Source organism: Nymphalis io, chromosome 6, assembly GCF_905147045.1.
Source record: "Nymphalis io chromosome 6, ilAglIoxx1.1, whole genome shotgun sequence".
NCBI lineage: Eukaryota > Metazoa > Arthropoda > Insecta > Lepidoptera > Nymphalidae > Nymphalis > Nymphalis io.
Genome location: NC_065893.1, coordinates 8,961,131 through 8,988,264, shown reverse-complemented (window position 1 = coordinate 8,988,264; position 27,134 = coordinate 8,961,131). Strand labels below are relative to the sequence as shown.

At 32.7% G+C, this 27,134-nt stretch overlaps 1 protein-coding gene across 9 annotated transcripts in view; it reads left to right on the top strand.

Moving 5' to 3' along the window:
- The window catches only part of LOC126768858 (sorbin and SH3 domain-containing protein 1), a 150,863-nt gene that overhangs the window by 44,951 nt on the left and 78,778 nt on the right, over positions 1-27,134 (top strand). For 4 of the 9 annotated variants that reach the window (XM_050487217.1, XM_050487215.1, XM_050487219.1 and 1 more), the window contains exon 1: positions 21,529-25,404. In XM_050487217.1, the coding sequence (XP_050343174.1) occupies positions 21,906-25,404 (3,499 nt within the window). In that variant the 5' untranslated portion in view covers positions 21,529-21,905. Of the gene's footprint in view, positions 1-13,177; positions 13,265-21,527; positions 25,405-27,134 lie in introns of those variants that run through there. The other 5 variants (XM_050487223.1, XM_050487224.1, XM_050487216.1 and 2 more) reach the window with 4 other exon arrangements.

Here is a 27,134-nt window from a genome sequence, read left to right as displayed (position 1 = left end):
TTTATGTAATTCTTTATTCTACTCATGCGAAGTCGGGTACCTAATATTTTATATTTATGTAAACAATAAATTTAAAATATGTTTAATTACACAGTATATTTAACTAATTATAAAATTAATACGGGCTTATTATTTTATAACAATAATATATTTATTAAATTATATAGATGATAAATAACCTTGAGTCAGCATTCGTTGATTTAATTACAGGATAAATAGTAATTTAATTATACCCAATTAACATACTTATGTTATTTTATCCTCGGAAAAGAATAACTGCTGAGTTCTTTCAAATTTTTCTCTATATACTCTATACTCTGAACTGATGGCTTAATTGTGTACAATAACGACTCAAATATTTTTGTCTAGGCTAAACCTTTTAGTTAAAGTATATTTTGATTTAATAGTTTTACACATATTAATGAAATATACAAAATACATATATATACGTTTGAACCAAAGATGATTTGTTCGTATGTTAATAAGATTACAGTTGGTTGTATAATGTTTACAGTGATGAACAATGCACTAAACAAATCTCGTCAAGTAAATAAACCAATACCATTTTATGTATCTTATATCTCAGAAATAAGATCAGTGATGATGTAATAACATATTACCGATTATCGTCTATGCTCTAAATTTAACAAGACAAACCAAGGTCTTGGGCCGGCCTGGGTGCGGTGTCACGCTCTGAAGACTACCTGGGTACGCACCCGAAATCCTTAAGTATTCCTACTGCCGACTTAGCACAATGTTTTTCTGACATCGTCCTGAATAGTCGTTTCTATTTTTCATATCTTCATATAAAGAAATAAGCTTAAAAATCAGTGTTTTTCAAATGTGATATTCGGGCTTCAAAAAAGATGAACTCGCCTTGCTTTGCGAACACACCTTATGTTTTTCATCCACCATCTGATTCCTCTGCGACCGAAACAGATGACAGTACCGACTCGGGGTGTGACAAAACTATCGATGGCGGTATACGAACGAAATATAACGATCCAAAGCGTCGAACAATTAACAAAGTTAGTAAAAAAATTCTCAAAGTAATTGAGCGACTAACGTGTAATTTAAAGCGAAACTCAAAGACAAAGAATGTGAAAGCTAATGAAAAGAAAAATGAACGCGGAGGTTAGTAACAGAAAGCAATGTATAGCACACTTAATAACTTTGTATGAAATTTACTAAGTAATTTCATATACCATATATATATTATATTATATTAACCAGCAGATATATTATAAACTTTTAAATTAAATCTTAACCAACTTAAACTAACGTAATATTATTATTTTAAAAGTTAGTGTTTGTCATACAATCTAGTTCGATCTAAAGTTATTAATAATCAAATATGGTATATTTAACTAAGTCTTTATACATAATCATATTAAGGATCCATTTACGCTGACCTAAGCGGAAACGCAACAATTAATTTTACTAATATGTCTTTTAATCACTAGATAGGTCAAAATATAATTGTATTTACATTAACGAAGGACATAACATTGCTGTACGTATAACAACTGATTCCGAAGTGGTAGCGCTTGACAATTCATGAGTAATTGTAAAAGTATAAAAAATATTTGTATTTAAAGAAATATGATTTGATTTTTTTTAAAAAGGCGCGCATGTGACCATTTTCCATGATACTTTATATTCGTTCTAAATCAAAACTTTATTTACGTTTAAACATTAAAAAGGGGACTTACATTTAATTCAATTCTGCCAAGCAGGTGTCTAACAGCAAGTTAATTTTAAATTTATATAAAAACCGAAATAAAATAAAATAGCACTCATTAATTTTTGTAGAGTCGTAATATTAAAATTTTATTTTATAATTTGACACATTTGATCAACACCTCATTGCAATTAATTGAATGATATGTTCGTATGTGACAATTTTATATAGAGTTTTTATTGATAAAAAACAACACTTGATCGTGCCAATTGTAATAAAATTATTAGTTTCTGTTTTTAAATGTTTGTGACTTTATTAATTATTCATTGAATAAGAAGTAAATGGTGCTTACTTGAAAAATTAATTGCTATTTATATATATATCTAGATACATAAACTTGCTATTCATATGCTGTAGGTAAACAATACAATTTTATATTAGTAACAGCCTGTAAATGTCCCACTGCTGGGCTAAGGCCTCCTCTCCCTTTTTGAGGAGAAGGTTTGGAGCTTATTCCACCACGCTGCTCCAATGTGGGTTGGTGGAATACACATGTGGCATAGTTTCAATGAAATTAGACACATGCAGGTTTCCTCACGATGTTTTCCTTCACCGAAAAGCACGAGATGAATTATAAACAGAAATTAAGCACATGAAAATTCAGAGGTGCTTGCCCGGGTTTGAACCCACGTTCGTCGATTAAGATTCACGCGTTCTTACCACTGGGCCATCTCGACTTTTTTTTTATATTTTATATTAATTATATACATATTAGCATTATAAGCTTTATTAGGCTATATTAACTTAGCTTTCCAACCCAGAAACGTACACAACACACACCATGTAATAAATAATAAGCACTAAATGCAATGTAAGATTAATATTTACTTTATTCAGGGCGTAACGATTTACATAATCCCGTTTTAATACAAGTTCTGGGCAATATATGTCTGGCCATGTAAAAACAAATTACTGACAAGGGAAAACCAATTAGAAAAGGCTCTGTTCTGAAGTGTCAATTAAATTAGATAAGGGTGTGAATTCAACAGTGTTTCAATATATTTTTTTAATTATATGACCCAGTGGTTAGAAGAGGTAAATCATAATCGATTATTCCGAGTTCAAACCAGAGCAAGTACCACATAATTTTAATATGCTCTATTTGTGTTTTTATAATTAATGTGGTGGATGAAAATTTGCTAAGTATATCTATCCCACATTGGAGAAACGTGGTGGTGTAAGCTCTAAACATTCTCCTAGATAGCAAAGGCGGCCTTTTTTTTTCGTCGCTGGAAATACGCATTACGCGTTTCCTCCACGGGAACAGTGGGGGGGTATGTGGGGCTCGCCGATGTCCGAGGCGCTGAGTGCACCCCGAACAACGAAATACCCACTAAAAAACCAGCGGTAAACTTTTCGTCATAACAAGGAGCGCCACGGGATCGCTTGCGCATGCTACTACGACGCTCTGACGGGCGGCCTGCTTATGCAGGCTTCGATTCAATAGGGGGATTTCCAGGGTACTGAGAACCCCCCTAGTCCCGGCGACGCCTATTGTAGTGGAGGAAGAAAGTGCGCATAGCGCCTCATTCTTCTCCACGGTCTTCTTCGGCGGAGCAGGTTTGCAGCGGCGTCCTCTTTCCGCTCCCGCTTTGCGGCCTCCTTCTTCGACATCACATTTTCACAGAAGGAGACCATTTCCGATCAGGACTCCTCACTTCCGAGCATCACGTTGATGATGCGCGGCAAAGCAAAGGTGGCCTTAGCCTAGCTCTCGGACTATGACACTGGACACTGGACACTCGCAAACTGTTTTTTTTTTTAATTCATGTGAGGAACTTGCCTGCTTTGCGCCATGTCGGTCTTAACCGAAGATAATAAATTGAACCAGGTAACCACGACTGAGTATATTTTAGGTGCTTCATCTGTGCTTATAATTAATTATTATTTATCATACTCAGTTTCAAAAGAATGCAGTGTGAAGAGTCTAGTATGTTTCGGAACATATTCTAATTAGTAACAAACTTCTTCATAAAGAGAGCTTTTGTTGGATTTCGTCCAATTTCGTTGTTACGTTTCGTTTCGTCTCTCTATGTTGTAGGGTAACATTTACGGGTCGTTACTTTAAATTCATACAAAATTAAAGTTTAATAATATGAATATTATCAAATTGAATGAAAAAAAATATTCAGCCAAATTATATGAAAAGTAAAATATATTATTCAGACACATGTTGACGATTCTGAATACAATTACTTTCCGGACGCCAGGCACTTTGAATATCTTTGCTGAGTATGCAACTTTGATACTCCTCTCCGTCTTTTATGTGCAAAAAATATGATAAAAAGACCCTTCATCGTCCTTCACGTATTGAAAATGAGAGGTTGGCTTTTTGGAATGACGTCAAAGGGCTCAAGCATGAAAATTGTAGGACTATGTTTAAGCATTGTAATAAATTTTGAAATTGTTAATTGCATATTACAAAAGCCTTAAAATTAATCTTATTTTAACTAAAAAAAAAGCTTTTATTATCAATTAAAATATATTATTATTTATACGTGTAAATTTTTTCAAACTGTTTTTATCTTTCACCTGATAACTTATTTACTCATAAGGCGATTATTTGGAAATTTATTTAATTAGTTAAATATAAATACGTTAAATAGAATGATCTCTAGCCAACGAATGCTACTTGCGTAATAGAACTATTCATTTGCTAGGTCAATGCACCTTCACTTTGTTGTGTTTGTCTAGGCTAAGTTTTTAATCCGATTCTATGGAACTAAATAATGGTTGCTTTCCTGTCGCGGAATTGTAATTTTGTTTTTTAATGAAATGTAATAAAATACAAAATATACTTTGCTATTAATAATTAGATTAGTTTTTATACTATAAATGACATTTATATTTATTTATTGAATTATTATCTATGGTTTTTTTCGAACATTGATATCACCACAGACGTGTTGTTCGTGACTTTAGTGTATCCTTCTGTAACTTGGAATTAGGTTACTGTACAGTTATATTACGAGACAGCAACTAACCTTAAAAAATAAATAAAGTTGTAGCTTTATTTAGCATTCTTGCTATTGAGAGAAAATTACATTATATATAGTTTTCCTGGTAAAAAAACTTAAGCAATGTGTAATGTTTGCGTAACTGATATTAATTTATTTCAAACTGACAATGATGTATACCATAAAAATCTATAATGACTAGCAATATAAGCGGCATTTGCACAATAAAAGGCAAAGGGTGCGCCTACGCATCGCGTTATCGTGACAAGCACAGTTCCGCCCTTTGATTGGTTCAATGCTTTCCTCGCTCCACTGATACTATACAACGTGTGTTCCATTTGTAACAATTAATGTCTTGCACAACTGATTCAATATTCACGATTTTCCCGTGGAAACTATTTGGATGCAGGCTTAATTGATGTTAAAATAGTGATATTGTTACACCTTAAAGTCAAATCAAAATATGATATAGTATAAATTAATCCTATTATATTTTTTTTTATTATAATACTATCAAATTATGTAAAATGTTAAGAAAAAATATTATATATTAAAGCTTAACATTTGAACGTAATTTTTTCTTCATTATATATTATCTCGAATCTTAATTTTTTGCTTCCTTACACGATTAACCCAGTTTTCAGTCATTTTATGATGTTCCAGCGAACTTCATCCAGAAGTTACACCTAACTTTGTGATATAAGACAGTATCTAAATGCGCGACATCAACGTGATACGAATATAACATCACAGCATCTATTTTATTTCTTATGCTCAGAATCTAAATGTACAAAACATGTGGTTCATTTGAATAATATTCTTCTCGTTGAATATGATTTCGGTTTGTGGCAAATAATATTTCTGTTTATCTTTAAAAGTCAACTACACCTGTAATATTAATGTACCCTTTGCGTAACTATATTTTTATTTAACCAAATATTTTGTTTACTATAAGCAATATATTTTAGATACTGCCTTGTTGGTCTAGCGCATAGCTTATAAGTCCGCAAATCCCAGATCCAGGATGTTTCTGCCGATAATTACTCAGTAACAGCCCGGAGGCTGAATGGTGGCAGTTTTTACACTCCCACGTATCGGACAGCAAATAAAGCCTTAGGTCATCAACCAAAACCATAAGAGTGAGGTACTATAGAGTGCATTTTTGTATGTGCACTCACTGTGTACCATAATATTAAGCGTCAATAGCGCAGTGATTTACCAGCCGAGTAGCGATGTAAAATTCGCAGGTTCGATCCTGCCACCATGGTCTATTATCGTTCCCACTCCCAACACAAGCTGTACGCTTAATTGGTGGAGTAAATAGGAATATTAGTAATTGCTTAAAAATGACCATTGCTAGTTTTTTAATTTTTTTACCTAAAATATATATATCGGTCCTGCGCAGATGGTTTGTATCGTGCCGTGGTTGAAATCGGTCTGGTAGGACATTATCATCATCGGTATTCCTAGATACCATAATGAAAACTAAAAATAAATAAATAATTACAATTATATTAAAAAGATCTAGCGACCTAAAAAGCGTCTAAAAAGTAAAAAATCTATTTTGGTCCTTTAGCTTTATTTTAAGTACTTGTTTGTTAGTATTTTTATTTAAAAATAAAAAAATGTTTTTTATTAACTAAAATCAAAATATTACAGGTATAAAAATAAAATAAAATCTAGACACGCGGTAGCATGTCAAGCCAAGTTCAAGCGAACGAACCATTTGGAGCCACTTTTGACCCTCTCATAACTCAAAAACCATTTGACATAAACATGTAAAATTTGGTTTATACATTGAAACTTGCGAGATACATATGTGCTCTAAATTTCATAAACACACCTCAAGCGGTTATTTAGATATTAAATGGCATAAATCGTCATTTTGGTCACTGACTGACCCATAGATCAAAACTCTCCAGTTCCAGATGATCTAGAAAATTCAAATTTGGCATCCAGATAGTTAATTGGGTGAGTACAAAGAAATCAATTAGAAACTAGTAAATTTTATCATTTTATTATAATTTTTCAATTAATTGATTCTATTAGGAACAGGCACTTATAGTGCCTTTAATGTAAGAATCAGCAAATAAAAACTAATGACAACCGGTCTTTAGGTGGAATTTTAAGGCCTTCACGTGAGTATATAACAATTTATTTTTTTTAATTCCAAACATATCAGTTTTAGTACTTGTAACTACTTATAACTAAGAGTATAGTCGACTTTCGTATTTATTACATTATTAATTATTATTTATAAGTAATGACCTTACACTATTGATGTGCGTTAAATATTAAAATAATAATTAATATTAAATACTTATAAGTAACTACAAGTACTAAAATTAATATGTTTGGAATTAAAAAAATATGGGTGGTTAACTCGTTATATATTCACGCGAAGATCTTAAAATCCACATAAAGTCCGGCAGTCATCAATTTTGATTGATTACGGGCACTATAAGTAAGTGTTCCTAACAGAATAAATAAATTGAAAAATTATAATAAAATGATAAAAATTTACTAGAAGTTTTCTGTACAAAAAGTAATGATATCCCATCAAAAACATAAATGTGAAATAAGGTTCAAGTTCAATATTATGATATATACCTTGATTGTTAACTTCAAAGACAAAAGAAGTGACATCAAATCGGGTGCCAAGTTTAATGATCAATCTTGAAATTTATTTATAACAACATAAAATATTTTATAACAACTTAAAATATCATTTCTTCTTATAACTTAGGATAATATATTGAAGCCTAAAGTCTGACTTGGCTAGTTTTCTTATAGATGAGACATCTGTCCCTAAACTAGGCAAAAACCTGTATTTTAGGCGGCAACTAAGTTATAAAACGGCTCTATTCTAATGTAATAATTTCTCAAAAACAAATTATCCATTATTGTCCTTGTCACAACGGTCAATAGTAATAATTTATTTATTTCCTATTAATATGACGACAAAGCAATCCGAGTTGCCTTCCCACGAGAATCGAATTGTTGTTATGTAATTTAGTTCATTGAATAAAGACACAGATGTCTCGACTTTGCCGATCACGACAACGGCTGTTTACATTTATTTGGTAATGTTTAAATTGTTTATCTATACTTTAATAAAATTCACACATCCGTATTAAAAACATTTCGTTTTGTTTTTATTTAAAAATACTCTAATATTAATGTTAGAATCGTGATATAGAGTGTATGCCTATCTTAATGTTAAAATAGAGTATCGGTTTTCTCTTATTATACGATTACACTTAATGGGATCAAAGGATCCATTACTCTAAAGGGTCATTTAAATTTGCTTTGCTTTGTCTGTATTAATTAAGGTATGTTTTATAATTAGTTTTATTATATTTAAAGAAAGAAAAACGTAAAATTTATAGTCATTTTTTATAATGGGAACTTTGAAACAATTTTACGTTTACATTAAAGTAAAGCATTTATAACCAAAACATAAATGTGTGTAAAAAGCATCATGAAAGTCTATTTAAATAAAAACTTTATTAAAAATGTGTACTAGAAAATTAAAACAAAAAAAGACCGTTTTAATTGTAATTAGGTAGTCTGACTTCAGTGATAAATTACGTTAGGCTTACTTTACGCGACCTATTTCTGATCGCTTAATAAAACGAACTTGAATGGAACAGACCATGACACGTTGCCGAGTGATGGATGGTCAGAGTGGTCAGAACAGAATTTACCTATTTGGTCTTGTACAGTTAAACTGACAATCGCCGCACCTCGCCTTTGGACAATATATTGTATGCCAATCACTGGCGACACGCACGGAAGTGTGCATTACAGTAATTTACGTTTGTTTTGTATTCGAACGCGACTTAAATAGAATCATTAAATATAACACAATGAGTTATAAGCCTCGTAGTATTTGTTGATAATAATAAAGGGTTCGTTTCGACAAGTTTAAGTGACTTTTTTATAATTGTTTTATGAATTGTTTTAAAATGTTATGTAGAATGTTTTGAATCAAACATAACAATATAAAAATGTAAAAAAAATGTCTAAAATTTAAATAAATATCATATAACTCCTAAAATAATATGAAAATGATTATTAGAAATATAACATATTTTTAATTATTTATCTATTTAATGCTGAAACATATTTATCTATGTAAACTAAATTACTAAATGATTTTTTTCTACTATGCTACTTTTAATAAAATCATTCTTCTGAAGTCAACATTGCCGAGCTCTATAATAATGTTATTATACTTTATCATTGATATTAAATAACCCATTTTTCGCACTTTAAAATATTGTACCTAATAAACATTATGGGATATATCGTGCGAAGCTGTGTGTAACTGATATGAGACAGGTAACTTGAGCTTACATTCGCCTTTTTTATGTCAACATTGATCGCGCTTAGGATGGTATGACCGGTGCTTAGTACAGCGTGTCGTAATCAGCGGACAAAGCGGGTATTTTATTGTGATTTACATACAGAAAGTGTCACTGTGGGCTTGCTCTGTGACAGTGGGCTGGTGTGCGCCGAATATGACGCGTGGTATAACACGTGATATGGCAATTTGATGGATATGTTACGTTACGTTAACAACGAATAATCGAGCTATTTTGGTAAGTTATGTTGTGTTTTAAAACATTTTAAGTTAGAATTTCACTATTCATTCAGGTTTCTGTATATATGTATGCACTTGTATAAATGTTTATTGCAAATTATTTAATTACGAAATTACGAAAAAACTTTGTTCACGTCAACTGTTGTTGTTGTAATAAAATTTTAGGACACAGGAGTTTATTTCAAGTCGTACACATTATTCTTAATTAATCAAAATTGAAATTATATTCTTTTAACGTTAGCACTTATACCTAAGTACCCTTGAGTCGTCATTTTACAAGAATATAATGCAAGCTGCAAAGCTACCACCAGTTCTGTCATTTCGAAGGCAACTAGGAATAAGTTTTAATAAATTATTAAATTGAGTAACTCTTAAAATTACTTAGTGGAATAAAAAAATACTATATAAATTAAATATATTACATATTTAATCTATTATATAAAGAATACAAATTATTAAAACAGATAAATGTAGATAATCCATTATAATTCAAAAATTCGTAAAATGTCAAAGTGCAATCCGCGTTTTTCAATTCCTAAATACCTATTCTCGTTTAGTGTGAATGAAATAAAATATCCCGAGCCCAAAATTGGCAATGTTTCGTACGGTAAACATTCAAACTTGAAAGTTTTATAAAGTTACAATCGTGCTTAGAATCTATAATAGTTTAATCTTAAATTAAGAAAAATCTGCGATCGACTTACTTATTACTTCGATTAAGATAAAAGATTTCATGCGAAAATCTATATCATACATAGATATTTAATAGTTTATTATAAAATGAAGGGTATGAAACTAATAATTTGTATGATTAAATAGATGATAATCAAAAATATTGAAAAAAATAAAAAAAATTGTCAACGTTATTTTTTTATTAAATAAGGCCTATTATTTCATTTATTCTGGTTATTTATGGTTCTGTGAAGAAACCATTATCTTTAGAACAATTTTGTTATCTTTACGAAGCAATTAAAATCGACTTAACGTAATAAATAGCATAAATCGATTAAAATATTTAACAACAAAGATGATGTTTCTCTTCTTCGACGGTGCACTCAATTAGTGTCGGAAGTATCTAAAAGATAGAATTTCGATGAAGTCGATAATGGAGGGTGGATTGCCTCGAATAAGCTATATATTTTCAGCAGATACGATTGATGTTATCAAATTGGTTTGTGGCTCAGAGCTGTACATCGTTGGACGAAATTAATCCATTACACCTACATTATCCAATATCGAATATTTACGAATAAATCTTCATAACGATCGAGGGGATATATTTGTTTCATTTTAATGTTTACGGAAATCCGTAAGCGTTTAATGAAAAGTATAGTAAAAGTATATACAATTTACAAATAACACATGTGTTATTAATTGTTTACTGTATAACTAAAATATTTATATGGCATGCCATGGTCGACACTGAGATTTTGGATAAAGATGGTGTCTTTCTGCGAGAGTGACATGTCGCAGGAGGCCGCGGGATGGGAACGTGAGATGAGTGCCCCGCTGATTCGCTCCACCGAAGAAGACCGGAGAAGCAAGAGTTGTCGGTGTTATGCCCACCTTCTCTCCCGTCGTAAGCGTCGCTAGACTAGAGCGGTTCTCACTATCCTATGAATTCCATAAAAATAGAGGCCTGTTTAGGTGGGTCTGCAGAGTACACGCGCATCCCATTACGTGCTTCCGAAGAGACAGAGTGGGTACCGCTGATTTTTATTGGGTATTCCGGGGAAATTGGTGCCGATGAGTTCTCCATACCCCTTCATATGGGGAAACGTGTAAATGCTTGTTTCCAGCTAGATAAAAAAATTTATACTACCTAAGCTTATGCTTAGAAAAATAGGGTACATTTTAAGTCATCAGAACTGTAATGATGTTCTGAATTAATCCGCAGCTGTGTATCGATCAGCTTTCAACTGCATTGCAAAATTAGAATAACAATTGTTTTAGGTATAATTCACATTTAGCAGTAGTATTTCCTTTCATAGTTTTGAGTTGTTAATCTGAACGTTCCAAATATATTCGATCATTTAATAAATATTTATAGTTCAATAACTTGTATACATTTCTCCAATAAATCTCTCACAATTCAGTATACCATTATTTCATCTTATATGCACAGTTAGATTACAATATACTGAAATTTATTTGTTATATTGTATGAAATTCAGTTGATTGACAAAATATAGTATAATTGTAAACCCACAGTGTAATTAGTGTCAAGGCCAAATGGAGATGATTTCTTATGTAAAATATTATATCAATATCATTCAGTTATCATTTAGTTTTATTGATCTATTCATATAAATAAAATTGAAGTGCCTCTCTGTGATTTCAATATAACTTTTTTTTTTCAAGTTAATATGGCTATTTGCGATATACCAAAACTTAAACTGTTTTTTTTATTTTTGTCTGTCTGTTTGTCCAGTCTAAACCTTGAAACGGCTAAAAATTTCAAATTAAAATAACTGTATTATTATAAGACGTATTTCAAGGTTCCGTTTAGTCTATTTCATCATCTATTGCTGTTAAGCGTTAGCATATCTGATGAGTAGATGGTATCTAACCAGACGAGGTTGCATAAAGCCCTACCATCGTTTATAAAGAGGTGTTTCAATTATTAATTATAAATAAGGTTTTCAGTGAATAGTTTTGTAAAATTAGTTTTGTTAAATCTGAGTTTGATAGAATAAATAAATAGATGATTACGCTTGCACATTTACAATATTAACAATATCAAATGGCGTAGATAGATGTCAGGTATTTAAGTATCAGAATTGTAAATCGGAAGACATGTATAAAGTATTTTTTTCTTCAAGCTGTTTAAGTTATTATTAAATATATTGAGTTAAATACAAGGATTCACAGCAAGTTCATTGAATATTATTATTAAAAGAAAACTATTTTTTTCTCAGTCTAAAATTAAAATCTTTATTATACTTTTTACTAACCAGAATGACATTTCATGCTTCTTACTTTAAAATCACAGACTTCCAATCATTTATCCTCTACTTAAACTTAAGCGCGAGCGAAGCCGCGGACAACAGCTAGTATCAAATAGAAATATTTATTCAAGAAGCGAGCAAGTAGTAAGTAGCTTTTGCAATCTTATTTTATTGCATTAAAATTAATTTGAATGCCACTACCAGTCAGGTATGTAGATTCTACCGAGAACCTATAAGATATATACCTCCTTGATTACTCTTTTTTGACAATCAAGTTACATAGATAATGAAATAAAAATGGATACATAATAATAAAATTGAATTATTATTTTTCCTGTATGGAAATCACCGAATAACTCCTCACTTTTTATCATCTATCTTTATTGGTCATATTAATTATTGCTATCAATATGTACATTAAACACTATCTACTGAACTCTTGTTTTGGTAATTATAAATAGTAATATTAATTGAATATTATAAATAAAGTAATAATGGACTTTATTTTTTTGAAGTAAAGCATTGTACACCACTTGTTACCGACACCAAGAACTAGAATATTCAGAACGCCAATTGTGAGCGTATTTATCTTATTTGTTTTTTTTTTTATATTTCAATGTATCAAAAATAGAATATATCCAAATTTATCGTTATAATAAAATATTTGAATTTATATATTTATCTAAAAATTGTAAATTATAGCTGGCAGGATAATAATTTTTTTTTTGGAACACGCGATGATGTTTTTTTGTTTTTTTTTCGTTGTATGAATTTGTGATACACGTAAAAATATGTATTAAATTATAATGTCATTGTTAGTAATTATTAAATAATATACATTATTATAAAAAATATAATAAGCGTATTGTAGTCTATATTTTGCTTTAAGCTGAAAATAAATCTTACCCTTTTTTCATTCCTACAGAAGACCAGTCAGATGAAGTGTTGTTGTCAAGACCGCCCGTGAAGTCTCCGAGCACATCTTCCCAAGCCACAACACCAACATATAAACGTAAGTGATGAATTGTAATTTATAGTAAGCTATCATATTTATTACGCAATGACTACTGATTATTTTATAGTTACGAAACTCGGCCATTTGAATTAATTTACAATTTATTTGAATGTAACCTCATCATTTCCTATTAATTAACTTACGTTAATTTTATTAAAGTATTTATATGAATCCAATATTAGTGATGTAGTTAAGAATTTAATAATAAATTAATTTTGAATACAAATGTAAAGGACTCAAATCAAACAAACTATTAAAAAGGAAAACTAAAAAGGACGGATGGGAGGAGTCTGTGGAGAAACAATTCTTTTTTTTTTTAAGAATTATTATTTAAAAAAAAATTTAAGTACATGTGAAATTAGGCAAATTTTTGTGTATGACATTATATACTTATAATGATTCCTGAAATAGTCTGGATATAAAAAAATGCAATGTTATAATATAAAGAATATATAATGTGTGCAATAGTTAACCCTATGAATTGAAAGACTTTTTTTACAAATTCAGAATAGGTATTATATTTATTGGTGGTATTGCGTTTTTTCAACACCATACCACACACACACACTCGTAACTTATTTCGCCGCTAAAAAGTACTATATATGATTGCTGTGTTTTGGCTTAAATTATTTTTTTTAATTCGGTTGTGTAACTTAGTTGCTTAATATTAGGCCTTACCAAATTAAATTACATAACAATTCAAAACATGTTTTATGAATGAAATTGCTCTACAGTTTCGATCAAAATTTTCAGAAATATATAAAGATTATATATATATTTATTGTAATTATAATAATATATTGGTCACAAAACTTCTATCAATACATTGTAATATGTCACATATAATTTTTATATTTATTATAAAGGAAGAATACAGAAGATGTTCTGAAAAAAATGGTCGATGTTTATGTTTCGTGCCATGCGTAAAAATGGGTATATTTTTTACGATGACACATCGTAATACGAATAAATAATGTGTATAACTATGTGCTAAGATAAGATGCAGTAGTATCGCTCCTAGAGGTAATGTGTAGGAGAGTGCGATATGTGGATTGTATATGCTAGTTTTTGTCCATGCTTTTTTTTCAGGTGTTAGGTATAAAAAAGTCTATCTTTTCTTAGGGTTCAAACTTAAATATTTATTTTGCTTAATTTTTTTAAATCATTTATTCACGTTATTTTTTAGTACATTGTTTTAATAATGTACCTTTTAATAATGTCCTCCAGATCGATTTCGGCCACGGCGGCTAATCTCAAGAGAGATTAGCCAACTACGCAGGAGATATTATAGTGTAACACAAGAGTGTTTGCGCACACACAGATGCACTCTCTATTCCCTAACTCTCATAATCCGATGGGACGGCTATCCGACACGACCGCAAAGAGTTCAGGCGCAGGACCCACGGCTTTACGTGCTTTCCGAAGCACGAGAGTGTACACAAAGTGTCCAACTTTCAGGCTTCGGGTTTCCACTGAGAATTTTCTGACAGAAAAAACCAATAACCGACCTGGGAATTAAACCCAGGACCTCCGGGTCTGCGGTCTTACATCAAGCTACTACACCAACGAGGCAGTCAAACCTTCTAAAACTGAGCTAGCAATAGCTTTGTAGTCTTAATTCAGGCACAAAATATTTTAAAATTGCATACAAAACTTTTCTTCTTCTTGATCGCTATTTCTCTTAATAGAAGTAACCGGAGGTAGAGACAGAGGCAGATAGCGACATTGTTTTATACTGTTTCGAGATGTTGCTAGCTGTTATTAATCAGCTTAAATTAAATACCTATTGCATGTTTTTGCATCATATGAAGATCCAATTAATTCGTATAGTTTATTTAAAATTCCGTTTATAATACAAATTAGTATTATAAAAAATATACTATGCACAACGTTTTAGCAGTACATACAAATAGCTTTGTTTCGTTAACTTCGTCGATGGGTAGATATACCATATCCGATATTCATTTGATTATCACGTGTGATTTCGTTTATTTAAATTATAATTTAAAAGTTGATTTAAATCCAGTTTAACGCTGTTAATAATTGCAGCAATGCAGTGTTTTTAATAACCATTACCATAATAGGTATTACTGTTGTACTCGTAGTTTTAAGTGCTTGTTAGCTGAATTCTTTCTTCATTGTTCTGGACCTTGTTTGTAATCGAATATATCAGGTACTTTGTTAAAGACAACGTCCTATTAGGCTTAACGTGTTGGTTATGGATGTTTAATATTTTAATGAGTATTAATTTTGTTTAACAACACTGGCGCGTTATTTTTAAAAATGTTATTTACGAGTAATGGAACGGCTTGGTGGAATCAGCTCCAAACCTTCTTCTTAAGAGGAGAGGGGGCCGTTGCCCTATTTTTTTTTTCGTTGGAAAAACGCGTTTTCGCCTTTCCCCCCACTTGAAGTGGGGGGGTATGTGGGACTCGCCGGTGCCGAGTATGCGCCGGAATACCCACTAAAAAACCAGCGGTACCCACACGCCTTTTCGAGGGGCGACACGGGATCGCTTGCGCATACTACTGACGGTTGGCCTGCCTCTGCAGGCCTCCAAATCCTAGGGGGTTCTCAGGGTACAAAGACCCCTTAACCCCGGCAACACTTACGGCGGGAGGAGAAGATGCGCATAGCGCCGACGCCTTCTCCCCGGTCTTATTCGGCGAAGCGAGTCAGCGGAGGCCCTCTCTCTCCTTCTGCGACATGACATTTTCGCATAAGGAGACCGTCTCCAACCAGCACCTCTCGCTACCAAGCATGGCGTTTATCACACTCGGCAGCGAGAGGTCTTCACCGGCTAAGGCCGCCAGGGACAGGCGCTGAGGTCCCCAAGCGGCACATTCCATCAGAGTGTGGCACGCTGTGTCCGAAGGCGCACCACACTCATGGCAGGAGGGTGTCACCCACCGCCTCGCTATCCGGTGCACGTACTTACCGAAACAACCGTGTCCGGTAAGTACCTGCGTCAGCCTGAATGTGAGTGTGCCGTGACTCCGTCACTGTCACTAGGCCTGCCGACGGGGACCTCAGGTCCTCCTCCCACCTGCGAATCAAGGCTCGCTGGGCTAGGGCCCTGACTCGCTCAACCTCTATGATTCGAGAATGACGGTGATAGACGCCCCTCGAGGGGGACCCCGACGTGGACCGTGGAATAGGAGGGCCTCTGTTTTTGCGACAGAGACCCTCAATCCCAGCATCCCAATCCGGTCCATCGTGAGCGATACTCCGACCTCGGCCAGGCGGGCTGCCTCCTAAAAGGTCCGCCCCGTCGCCGTGATGAGGGTGTCATCCGCGTAGCACAACACCCTCATTCCGGGAAGGATGGGGGCCCTGAGGAGCCTATCGAATCCGACGTTCCCTGTGGAACGCCACAGCCTACCCAACGCCGGACAAGTCGCCCATCGCCCCCCTCCCAGAGGACCACTCGGTCCCGGAGGTATTCCCCAACTGCCTTCTGAGGTAGGAAGGCACCCCGTGGTATCGGAGTGACTCCCTTATAGTCTCGAAGAGAAGACTGTTAAAGGCGTTCGCTACGTCCAGCGATACCGCCAGGACTACGTCTCCTCGGGCCACCGCCTCGGTGGTCCAGGTCTTTAGGGCGTCCAGGGCGTCAATGGTTGATCGACCCTCACTGAACCCGTACTGAGCCTCTGAAAGACCCGGCCCTACCTCGTTGAGGTGCTGAATAAGAGGGGCAGCGAGGATCTTCTCGAAGAGCTTGCCCGTCTCATTCAGCAGCACAATTGGCCTATATGCCGAAGGAGAATCGAGTGGACGCCCCTTCTTCGGCAACAGAACCAACTTTCCCTCCTTCCACAGCTTCGGAAACTGCCCACTGGAAAGACATTCATCAAACAGTTCCCGAAGTCTCCCACCTAGATGTTCCAGGGCGTCACGAGGAGCACGCCCTGGAACCCCGTCCAGACACGGCGCTGTGGTTCTGGCTCTCAATCGATCGAGGGCCATCTCCATCTCTCGCTCCGTAACGTGTGGTGGAGCTGCACTGTCATCTGTTACAGAGCGAGGGGGCATACTTGGTGGGACGTGTTCGCCTGGTTGGGAAAATAATTCAGCAACCAGTCGCAGGAAGAGATCCGGCGGCAACGTTTCCGTCGCAGGGGCGCCGTGTGTGCGGAACTTTCTTCGCACACCACGGTACGGGCGTCCCCACGGGTCCCTGTTCAGGCCCACCAGAAGCTCTTCCCTTGCTTTCTCCTTAGCGAGAAGGCCATTGCCCTGCCGTGGAATATTTAAAAGCTTTTACTTTAAGCGCTTGAATAAAATATCTGCAAATAGATGAAATGATACCATGACAATATATATTACGTTTCAATTTTCATTTGATATTAGGTTCAAATATCATAAGCTGACAGTATGTAAATACGATGAAATAATACGAATTTCAATTTCAGGCGATCCTGTTACTGACCCCAAAATTATAATGCCAAGCGTATGACAATAACGAGATTTCACTTGCTAATCGAGGGTTGGACGATGAATAAAGTCCATGCATCATATTGCCTCGCTTTGAGTGGATATTTTAATACGTGGTGTAGGTTTTGTAAGTGTATATTAATCAGTTGTCTTCGATTTGTCTTCTAATAACATGGTACATATGTTAAATTAATAATATTCAAAAAGTACATTAAAACCACGGATCTGTAAGTTGTATTATTAATATTGAATTGGAAAATATGACAATACATTGTATTGAAATATTAATATAAATAAATCATCTTGTGAGACTAGTCAGAATAGAGATCGGTCGTAGAATTTTTATTGAAACAACATATATTTTTTAGTTTATTTCTTGCGACGCATGCATTTATCTTTATGAAAACTCAATATCGGGTGACTCATCATTTGATATTTGATTGTCATTATTTTATCAACTCGATTACTCGATACTCTGTTCCTTGTTTCTTATGTACAAAGTGGTTATAATTATTTTAACTAAATTTATTTTGAAAAAAAATCATGTAATTTACATAGTGATAAATGTTAAATAATAATACAATTTATAATTTATCTATTTATGATCACTCTTACCAAATTTCAATGACATAATAACTAACTAATAAATACTAAGTTTTGTCATTCATGAGATATTTCTGTAGGTCCATATGACGTACGTCTTACAATTACCTAAAAAAATATCAATTAATTAGTTATCTATATTACGCTAAGAAAAAATGGTAATAACCTTAATACAACATTCATAGAGCTCTGCTTATACTCGATACAATTGCTTTATGACCCTTTGAACGTATGCCAAAAAAGCGCCACCAGTTATCGTGTCGGCCTTTTGGCACAATAGTCCGGATCTATACGGCGATTATGTCATGCATCGCAATTCCGAACGTCCGTCCGTTTGTTGTTCTACAGTTGCCACAAACAAGTATTACACAAAACTTTATGGTTATGTCGACATAAGGTCAAACCTGTGTAGGAATAGAATGATATTCCTGGAAGGTCACCTCTGCACGTTTGATTTATAGTTCTAAACTCAAAAACGCATTGCTTGAATTAAACCTTTAAAAAATAAATTTTAGTCAGTATTATCAATTGTAATACGTCATGATTTAAAGATACTGGCTTACAATTCAGGAATTAGTAATCATTTTTATCGATGTGGTTACTCTCATAGAACCCGTCCATTTATAATCTTTAAGGTTTATTATGGTGTAAAACCAGATCGTTAAGTATTATTAGCACCTATACTAATTATACGAGGACACGTTTTTGAAAAAACAACTAGATCAATATACATAGAACTTCTACCAGAAGATGCAGAGCATTTCGAAGAAAGTATTAGAATATAATATTACTATACAAGTACACATTTAATCTCTCGACGTGACAAGCATGAATTTCATATTCCTGTTTATAGTAAATATGCTATGATAATTGATACTTATCCGAGCACAACTAGTTCAGTTAATTATGCTTATTTATTTATAAAGAAAAAAAAAACAACAGTAAAAAAAAGAAATATATTTGTTTGCTGACTGTACTATAAACCTAGATTATCTCTGAATGTGGATCGAACGGGAACAAATCCCGATTTAAATATGCTTTAAAAAGAAGACTTGACCTAAAAAATCGTTCAGTGAATTCCACTATATTATAATATTTATTTATTTATTTATTTGGATCTCCAACTGTTGTACATAACATATAGGTATCCTACACATGAGTTACATCTATATAAACTTAATATGTACTGACCATAACAGTGTTTCAAATTTGCTTAAAGTGAATTTAAGAATAAGTATAATTGAAGTTGAAATTGAAATTGAAGCTGTTTTCATGATATGTAGGGACGTCTATAAAATTATTGATAGTCAAAATAATGAATTATATATACATGATATAAAATATCGGAATAATTTGTTATTAAGCATTGAAAATTGCCTAAAATTAAAATTTGTTATAATTAATATTGTTTCTATTCGTAGTAGTAAATAGTGTGTTAATAGTGACTATGTCTTCCTGACCAATTTTAGCCACGGCAGCCATTTTCTAACTGAAATTTGTTATATGATTTTGAGTTCTACACTTAAAAAAAGAGAGAGCAATATTTTTAGTCCTGCTAACGGGTCTTAAACGGAAAAGGCAGCGTTGAAAATCGCAAAAGCATCTTATGTGCTGGTTTATTATTATTTAAAGTAATACGGGTTATCAGATCAGTTGATCGAGTAGCCTACAACATTTCAAAAGTCATATTGTAGTCACAGACGCTTCGGTAGCTTAATCATGTTTAAGCTACAAGTTACTATAAAAAATATTATTTACTGTCAATATTATTACTCCAGCGTGTAAATGTTCCACTACTAGGCTAAAGCCATCTCCTTTCTGAGGAGAAGATTTATTTATAAATAAAGTTTTTATTAAAAATGTTATTTAGAAATCAAAAACAGCTTTTCATCCTAAGTTCCTTTCTTAACGCCTATATAACATGCATGATTACGTTGCGCAGTGGAAGCGTTCAATCAATCTAGATGACCTGCAAGTCTAGAAACGTAGGGGGCTCGTTAGTCTAATATTAGCCCACGCTGGTAACGAACTACATGTAATATCCAACATCCTTTATTTCCATATTGGGTTGCTTTGTGTACCAATTCGTTGCAAAATCATCGTGTAGGAGTCTAAACTATTATTTATGATTTTTTTTATTCAAACGATAACTCTGCTCATAGTTAGTTTATTGTTTTAGTACCTGTTAGCAATCATAAGAAATTTGATATGAAACCAAGTAATAGACGCTTTATAAAGCACAAAAATAAAATATAATTTAACGTTGGATTTATTTGTATAACTACTATATTTCTATATTTAAATGTTATGCATTTTAAATTGAATTGTAATTCTTAGTTACGTAAATAACTTGTAATTATGAATTAAATAGTCGGAACGCGGTGAACTCATCACACTCTATCGCTACCAATTACTATTAAAGTCACCAAATGGAAAGTTTTTTTAAAGGCAATAATTTAATCAATTTTTATCCTTCTTAGTTGATTGAGTTAAAATTACATATATCTATATTTAAATAAACATAAAAGGTGAGCTGATGAAAACTTAAGTATTACTTAGCTATTTCTATTTATTTTAATATTTATATTGTATGTTTTATTTTTTATATTCAAAGATGCTAAGATATTTATAAGATTTACGTAATAAGACAGATTCACAAAAAAAAATTGACTAAAAAATAAGGTATTTTATTGGAACAATTTAATTTTTTTATCTTTTTACATATCATTTAGCATTCATATTATATCGTAAGACGTCGTCAGTTGGAACCAATACATTATTATATCACTGAAGGTCATCAGGTGATAACATTCTTATTTCTTATTCGTTCATTTGTTTAATCACTGTATTTATTTTTCTGTGAGTACTAATTTTTTTTTAAACAATATGATTACAAATAATATTATCCCCGTCAAATATTCAATACAATCATGAACACACATATTTTAGCTTAACATTCGTTCGTATACTAAAAAAATGGTGAATTAATTTGCATATGTTTAATCTAAAAAAGGCATACAGATAAATTGAAATTTCCTAAGCGTGTTGGTTCACTCCAAATATAAGTTACGGTCTATTGTTTTGTAAACTTACTCTCCGTTATTCACCCCTAAAATGGGAAAGTAATGTGTGAGCAATACTAATTAGCAATAACTAATTTAAATCGCGTCTGGTGATAATATAGATGCGTGTTAGTATGGAGCAGCCGCTGGCGGACTCCCCTCGTGGCCGACTCGTCGCGCGCGTACCGATCGCGTACACGTCTCCGCGTAAAAATAAAGTCCACAGCGCGCGTCTGCGCACTTCAACCCATTTATAATTATTAGTAAATCGCGGCGCGAGCGCACGACTGCCGTGACCGGACGCGCTTGCGAAAAAGAAATTCAATTCAAACACACGAACCCTTACGCGACATAGACAGTGACGAACGACGCAAATCCCTTTCATGAGAATCAATTTGTAAGCGAAACAACGACTCCTACGCAAAATACCGGTATTTCGTAATTTGTGAGATCACAACTGATTAAAAACAATTTCAAGGTTTTTATTTATTATCAAAGTAAAATAGTGATAAAAGTGAATAATATTTATTTTAATTATGCCTGAAAGGCCGAAGAGACGCAAAAATAATAAAAATAAACGGAAGAATAATAAAAGTAATCGAAGTGATGTCAATAAAAATAGTACAGAAGAAAATAAAGAAACTGTTTTAGAATCTAGCTCAGATATTACGACGGAAGATATAAATGAAAATAAAACCGAAATATTTAAACAAGATTGCGATAAACTAAAAACCTTACCATGTGAGAACTTACCTTTGGATATCAAGTCTAAAATAAGTACTTTAGATGAAATACAAAAATGTGATAAAACACAAAGAAAGCAAAATAATGATGACGACTCTCTTATATTACCGACGTATATCGTTGAAACCCCTGATAAATCTATTAAAATAAAGCCAAAATTAGATAATGGAATGAAAAGTAAGAGTTGTGATAATGATGATAGCCCTACGATAGTTGAAATTACAGAAGACGCAAATATTCAAAGTGATAATAAAATACACACTCTTGTTATAGATAATAGTAATGCAATAGTTACACATGATGAATCAAGTATCGAATGGGAAAATGTTGATGATTTTAAATTACCCCAAACTGAATTAATCGAAGGTGTGCTATCAAGTATGACAATACCACTTAATATTGCCCAATGTGAGCACACTAAAACACTCAGCCCAGAAGAAGAATCATCTTTACGAAATTACTTACAAACACTGAATTTATCCACGAATTCTACAAGTTTAAACGTAGGAGATATTAAAACAGAAATAGAACAACTTATTAATCGCGAGGTAAAATACAGACTACGAAGAAAAGGATTTGCTGAAGATTTTATATATCCTCGTGCAGGAACATCTAGGTCTTTAGCTGTAATTGATGAAGAGGGAAGTAGTGGTTCTTCTAAAACATCACAGCGTCAGTCATATATAAGTGATAAAAAAAGTGATAATGAGGAACTAGAAGATGAAGTGTTTGAATATAAAAAAGGAGAAGATCTTAGAAATGAAAATGTGGATTTTATAAGCAAAACATCTTCTAGACATTTAATACCACAAAAATGTATACGAGTAGATGCAAAACTTAAGGAGCCTGAAATATCTGAGGCACGAGGCGATTGGACCGTAAAGACTGTTGAAAAATTGACTGGAGCGGAATTAGTTTATTTAACTGACTCTTCTAGTAGTACTAGTTCTATATATGATGCGAATGATGATTCTAGTAGAGGTGAAGAAACTGATACATCTGTGCGCATAATAACTCCAACTATTGAGGTTTCCGATGCAGAAACAATGCTTTCAAATTCATTTTTAGTAAAAAAATATAATAACAATGCTAACGAACCACCGGAAAAAGAAATAAACAAAGATGATAAAATTAATATGCAGTTAATTAATAACAAAAATTCTGATGATATAAAAAAAGATTTTTCATACAATGAACCACATTCAAATGAAAATTCTCATGAAATAGTTATTTTAAGTACAGATAATCTCAAAACAAATTTATTTGTCAAAGCTTTAGATGACGAAAAAATTCATATATCACCAGAAAAATGTGATCTGGAACGAATACACGAGGAAAAAGCAAAAATAAATAAAAAATCTCCCAATGATATAGATGAATACGATCTTGAAATAAAAGTTCTTAAGTGTGAACTTAATGATGCTATAAATAACTTAATAAAAGAAGTTGTTTCTGATTCTGAAAATAGTAATGAATGCTCAAAAGACACATTTAAACGTCAAGATTCTTCTAGCAGTATAGATTCCTCCCAATGTACCGCTAAATATAATCCCACACATTCTTCTTTAAATGATGTATCCAATTTAATAAATGACGAGGAATGTGATAATATAAACAAAGAAAATATAGAAAATAATACTAATGTTAGTCATGTAAAAGATGTGCTACATTGTATCACCAAAAAACTACCATTATTAGATAACAATGTTAATAACAAAAACGTCAGTCCCACGACATTGAGAGATATATGTCTTAAAAAAATTACTTCTTTACCATTTGGGGATAAGATATTAGAAGAATTAGCTTATGTATCTCAACGTTTGCAAAATACCGTTCTTGCTTCACAATCTAAGGAGAATATCCCAAACACGACTTCTTCCCGTAAGGAAAATAATCAATTGCCTCCTCCAATAAAACCAAGAAAATCATCGCTGAAAATATCTACAGAAGAACAAAATAAACCTCCTTTGCCAGCACGAAATGAATTAGTATATGAATGTTTATCACCATCTCAAAAAATGTTGATGGAAAAGACTAATACAGTTATCGAAAAAGATGAGATAGCTCCAAAAGTTGAAGTGTACTTCAGCAGAGCTGATGACAAAGACAAAGATATTCATAACGAGTTAATTAGTAGAAATACTATAGAAAAGATGCCTATGAAATCACAAACTGGAAGTAGATTGTTAGCTTTACTTCGTGATACATCTAATTCGCCAAAATTAAATTCATCGCCCGTACCAAATATTAATTTAAAAACTCCAAAAGTCAAAGAGAACACCGAATCATATTCAAAAAGGCTGTTAGAAGAAATTGATACGACAGAAATTCCGACGACAAATAAACATTATCCTCCAATTTTATCTGATATTAGTACAAAATGTGGAGCATCACGTAGGTCTAATAATATGTCTTCCTATTGTTATGAGAGTGATTCTGGAATTAGAGAAAATTCATTTCATACTTTGCATAACAACAAAAAATATTTTCATTATTCCACTGGAAATTTGAGCAAAGAAATTGAAAGTGATATAACATCAATTCAAAATATGCATAGGTATTGTACGGATTTAAGAGACCAAAAAAACGAAAACATCAGGCCTCGTAGACCATCTTTGCCTAAAGACTTATGCGATCAACAAATGGAATATATTTGCCAAAAAGAAAAAGAAGTAGATGCAGAGATACGTCGCTTAGAACAGGAAAAATATAAAAAAATAAATAAAGGTCCTAGAGCCCCCATGTTTTTAGATAAAGAAAGCTGTTATGATCAAAAATTTGAAACAAAAAATAATACTTATTCAAAAAAATATGTGTCTATGCATCAAACTCCTACTTGTCCAGAGAGAAGAAAAATATCCTCATTATTTAGCAGTAGTGAAGAAGAATTACTTAGAGAAAAAATGTATTCTGAATATGTTAACCAAATGGCTGAAAGAGAGCAAAGAAAACAGCAAAAAGTTATCAAGATCACTCAAACACCTATTCACAGCTACGCAACATCAAAAAGTATGCCAGCATTGGAAACTTTTAATTCGATGAACAATCGTATAGAAGAGGAATTTATATCGAAAGCCAAAGAAAGATGGTGTAAATTAGGTATTGAAGATCCTAAAACTGATGAGGAGCGAGATAAAGGATTTAATGTGTACAGGGAACCAAAAATAATAGAACATAAAATTAAAGTGATTGAATCGGGTGAAGAAAAGGACGTTCGAAAATTGCCTAACCATATGCAGGAATTTGTGAGGTTTACTGTAAATGATAAGGACGACGAAAAGGGTTGTACCGGTGAGTCGGATTCCGAAAAAGCATCTGCGCATGTTGTAGTCTTTTGTGCAGTGGTTATTTTAGTGTTAACAGTTGGCAAGTTTCTATTAAGACTTTTACGAAAACAGTGACACTAATACATTATTATTTAGCTTTAATTGTTTTCGTGTGTGTTTTTGCATGGATGTTTTATTAATATTATTGACTATAAGAAATTAATTACCACATTTCTTCAAGAAAAATTGGGTAAGTTATATATTATACATCTACATTTACTGTGTAAATAATCCTAATTTGACAGTGAGATATAATTTTCTAAAGACAATAAATAATAATCGTTAACATTAATAAAATAACTAATTAATATATGTTTTCTAATAAAATTTATATGCAACAATATTCATGCTTAGAATTATAAAATGATAAATAATTTGTAATTACAGACATAGTCCTTTTGCTCATACAATATACATGTTTCATGTATTCAGGGTAAATGTATTAAAATCGTAATAATCAAATTCTATACACCTATATAATTTACTACCTACCATATATAATTTTATGACACAGATAGCTAGATACTTCGTTGCAATTATAGTCTAAGTGACAGCAGTTTGCAAGTGTCAGTTCACGTGATAACTGTGTTATCACTTTGACGAAAACATGAACAGATAAACAAATCATTGGAATCTCTGCAATAACAGTATATTATGGTAGCTTGTTATAATTTAAATTATAGGTTATAAAAGAATTCCCTTATGTCACATTTTAACCATTTGAAATTGTTTAGTCCAATATTTTAGCGTAATCAATTTTATTTTACTCCTTTCTACAGTAAGAAACTGTGAATCAAGTGCGTCGTCCGTGAAAATATTTGGATCGTCTAAATCGGTACTAAATGGCCTTTGGTGACTCAAAGCCGCAAACTCATTCCTGTGATTTGTTTCGCACGCCCTTTGTAACTTCTTGATTAAGAAATAAATGTTTCAATTGCCTTGATCATTTCTTTATAAACCGAAAAAAGACTATTTACCTATAAAATTAAATGGATTTAATTATGACTCATGACTTATATATGCTAAACTTCTCTTTAATTGATAGTCTCATAAAATTCAGACATATGTATAGTAAAGTAACAGCTGGCTAATGTCACACTGCTGGGCTAAGGCGCCATCTTCTTTTTACGAGAAAGTCGCTTCCACCACGCTGCTCCAATGCGGTTTGTTGGATATAAATGTAGCAGATTCTCAACTGACATACAGCAGCCGAACTCGAGATGAATTATAAACACAAGTTAAGCAGATTAATATTCAGCGATGCTTACACGGGCCCGAACCCGCAACATTAAGTTAAGATTCTTCTTACCTATCTATCTATCTTGTCTCGTAATAATAATTATGAGCCATGATGATAATATATGTATTTATATAATATTCTGAAACTATGGTGTACAAACAATGATTTTTTTTCTTTTTCTTATTACTCTGAATATTTTGAAAAGTGAATCAGTCGTTTTATTATTTACCTATAAATTATAAACATTTTGTCGTGCATTTTGATTAGAATTTGGTAGCTATCTCTTAATTAACTTTGATGGTAATAAGCTCGATAGTATTATAGATCGTAGTTGCTCGTCACAAGTCAATTATGCAGGGAATGCGATGGCATTTCAATTAACGATCAAATAACATCTACTTTACGTGATAAATACATGATTCAATCTGACCGTCGAAATAGTGTATAAATTAAAT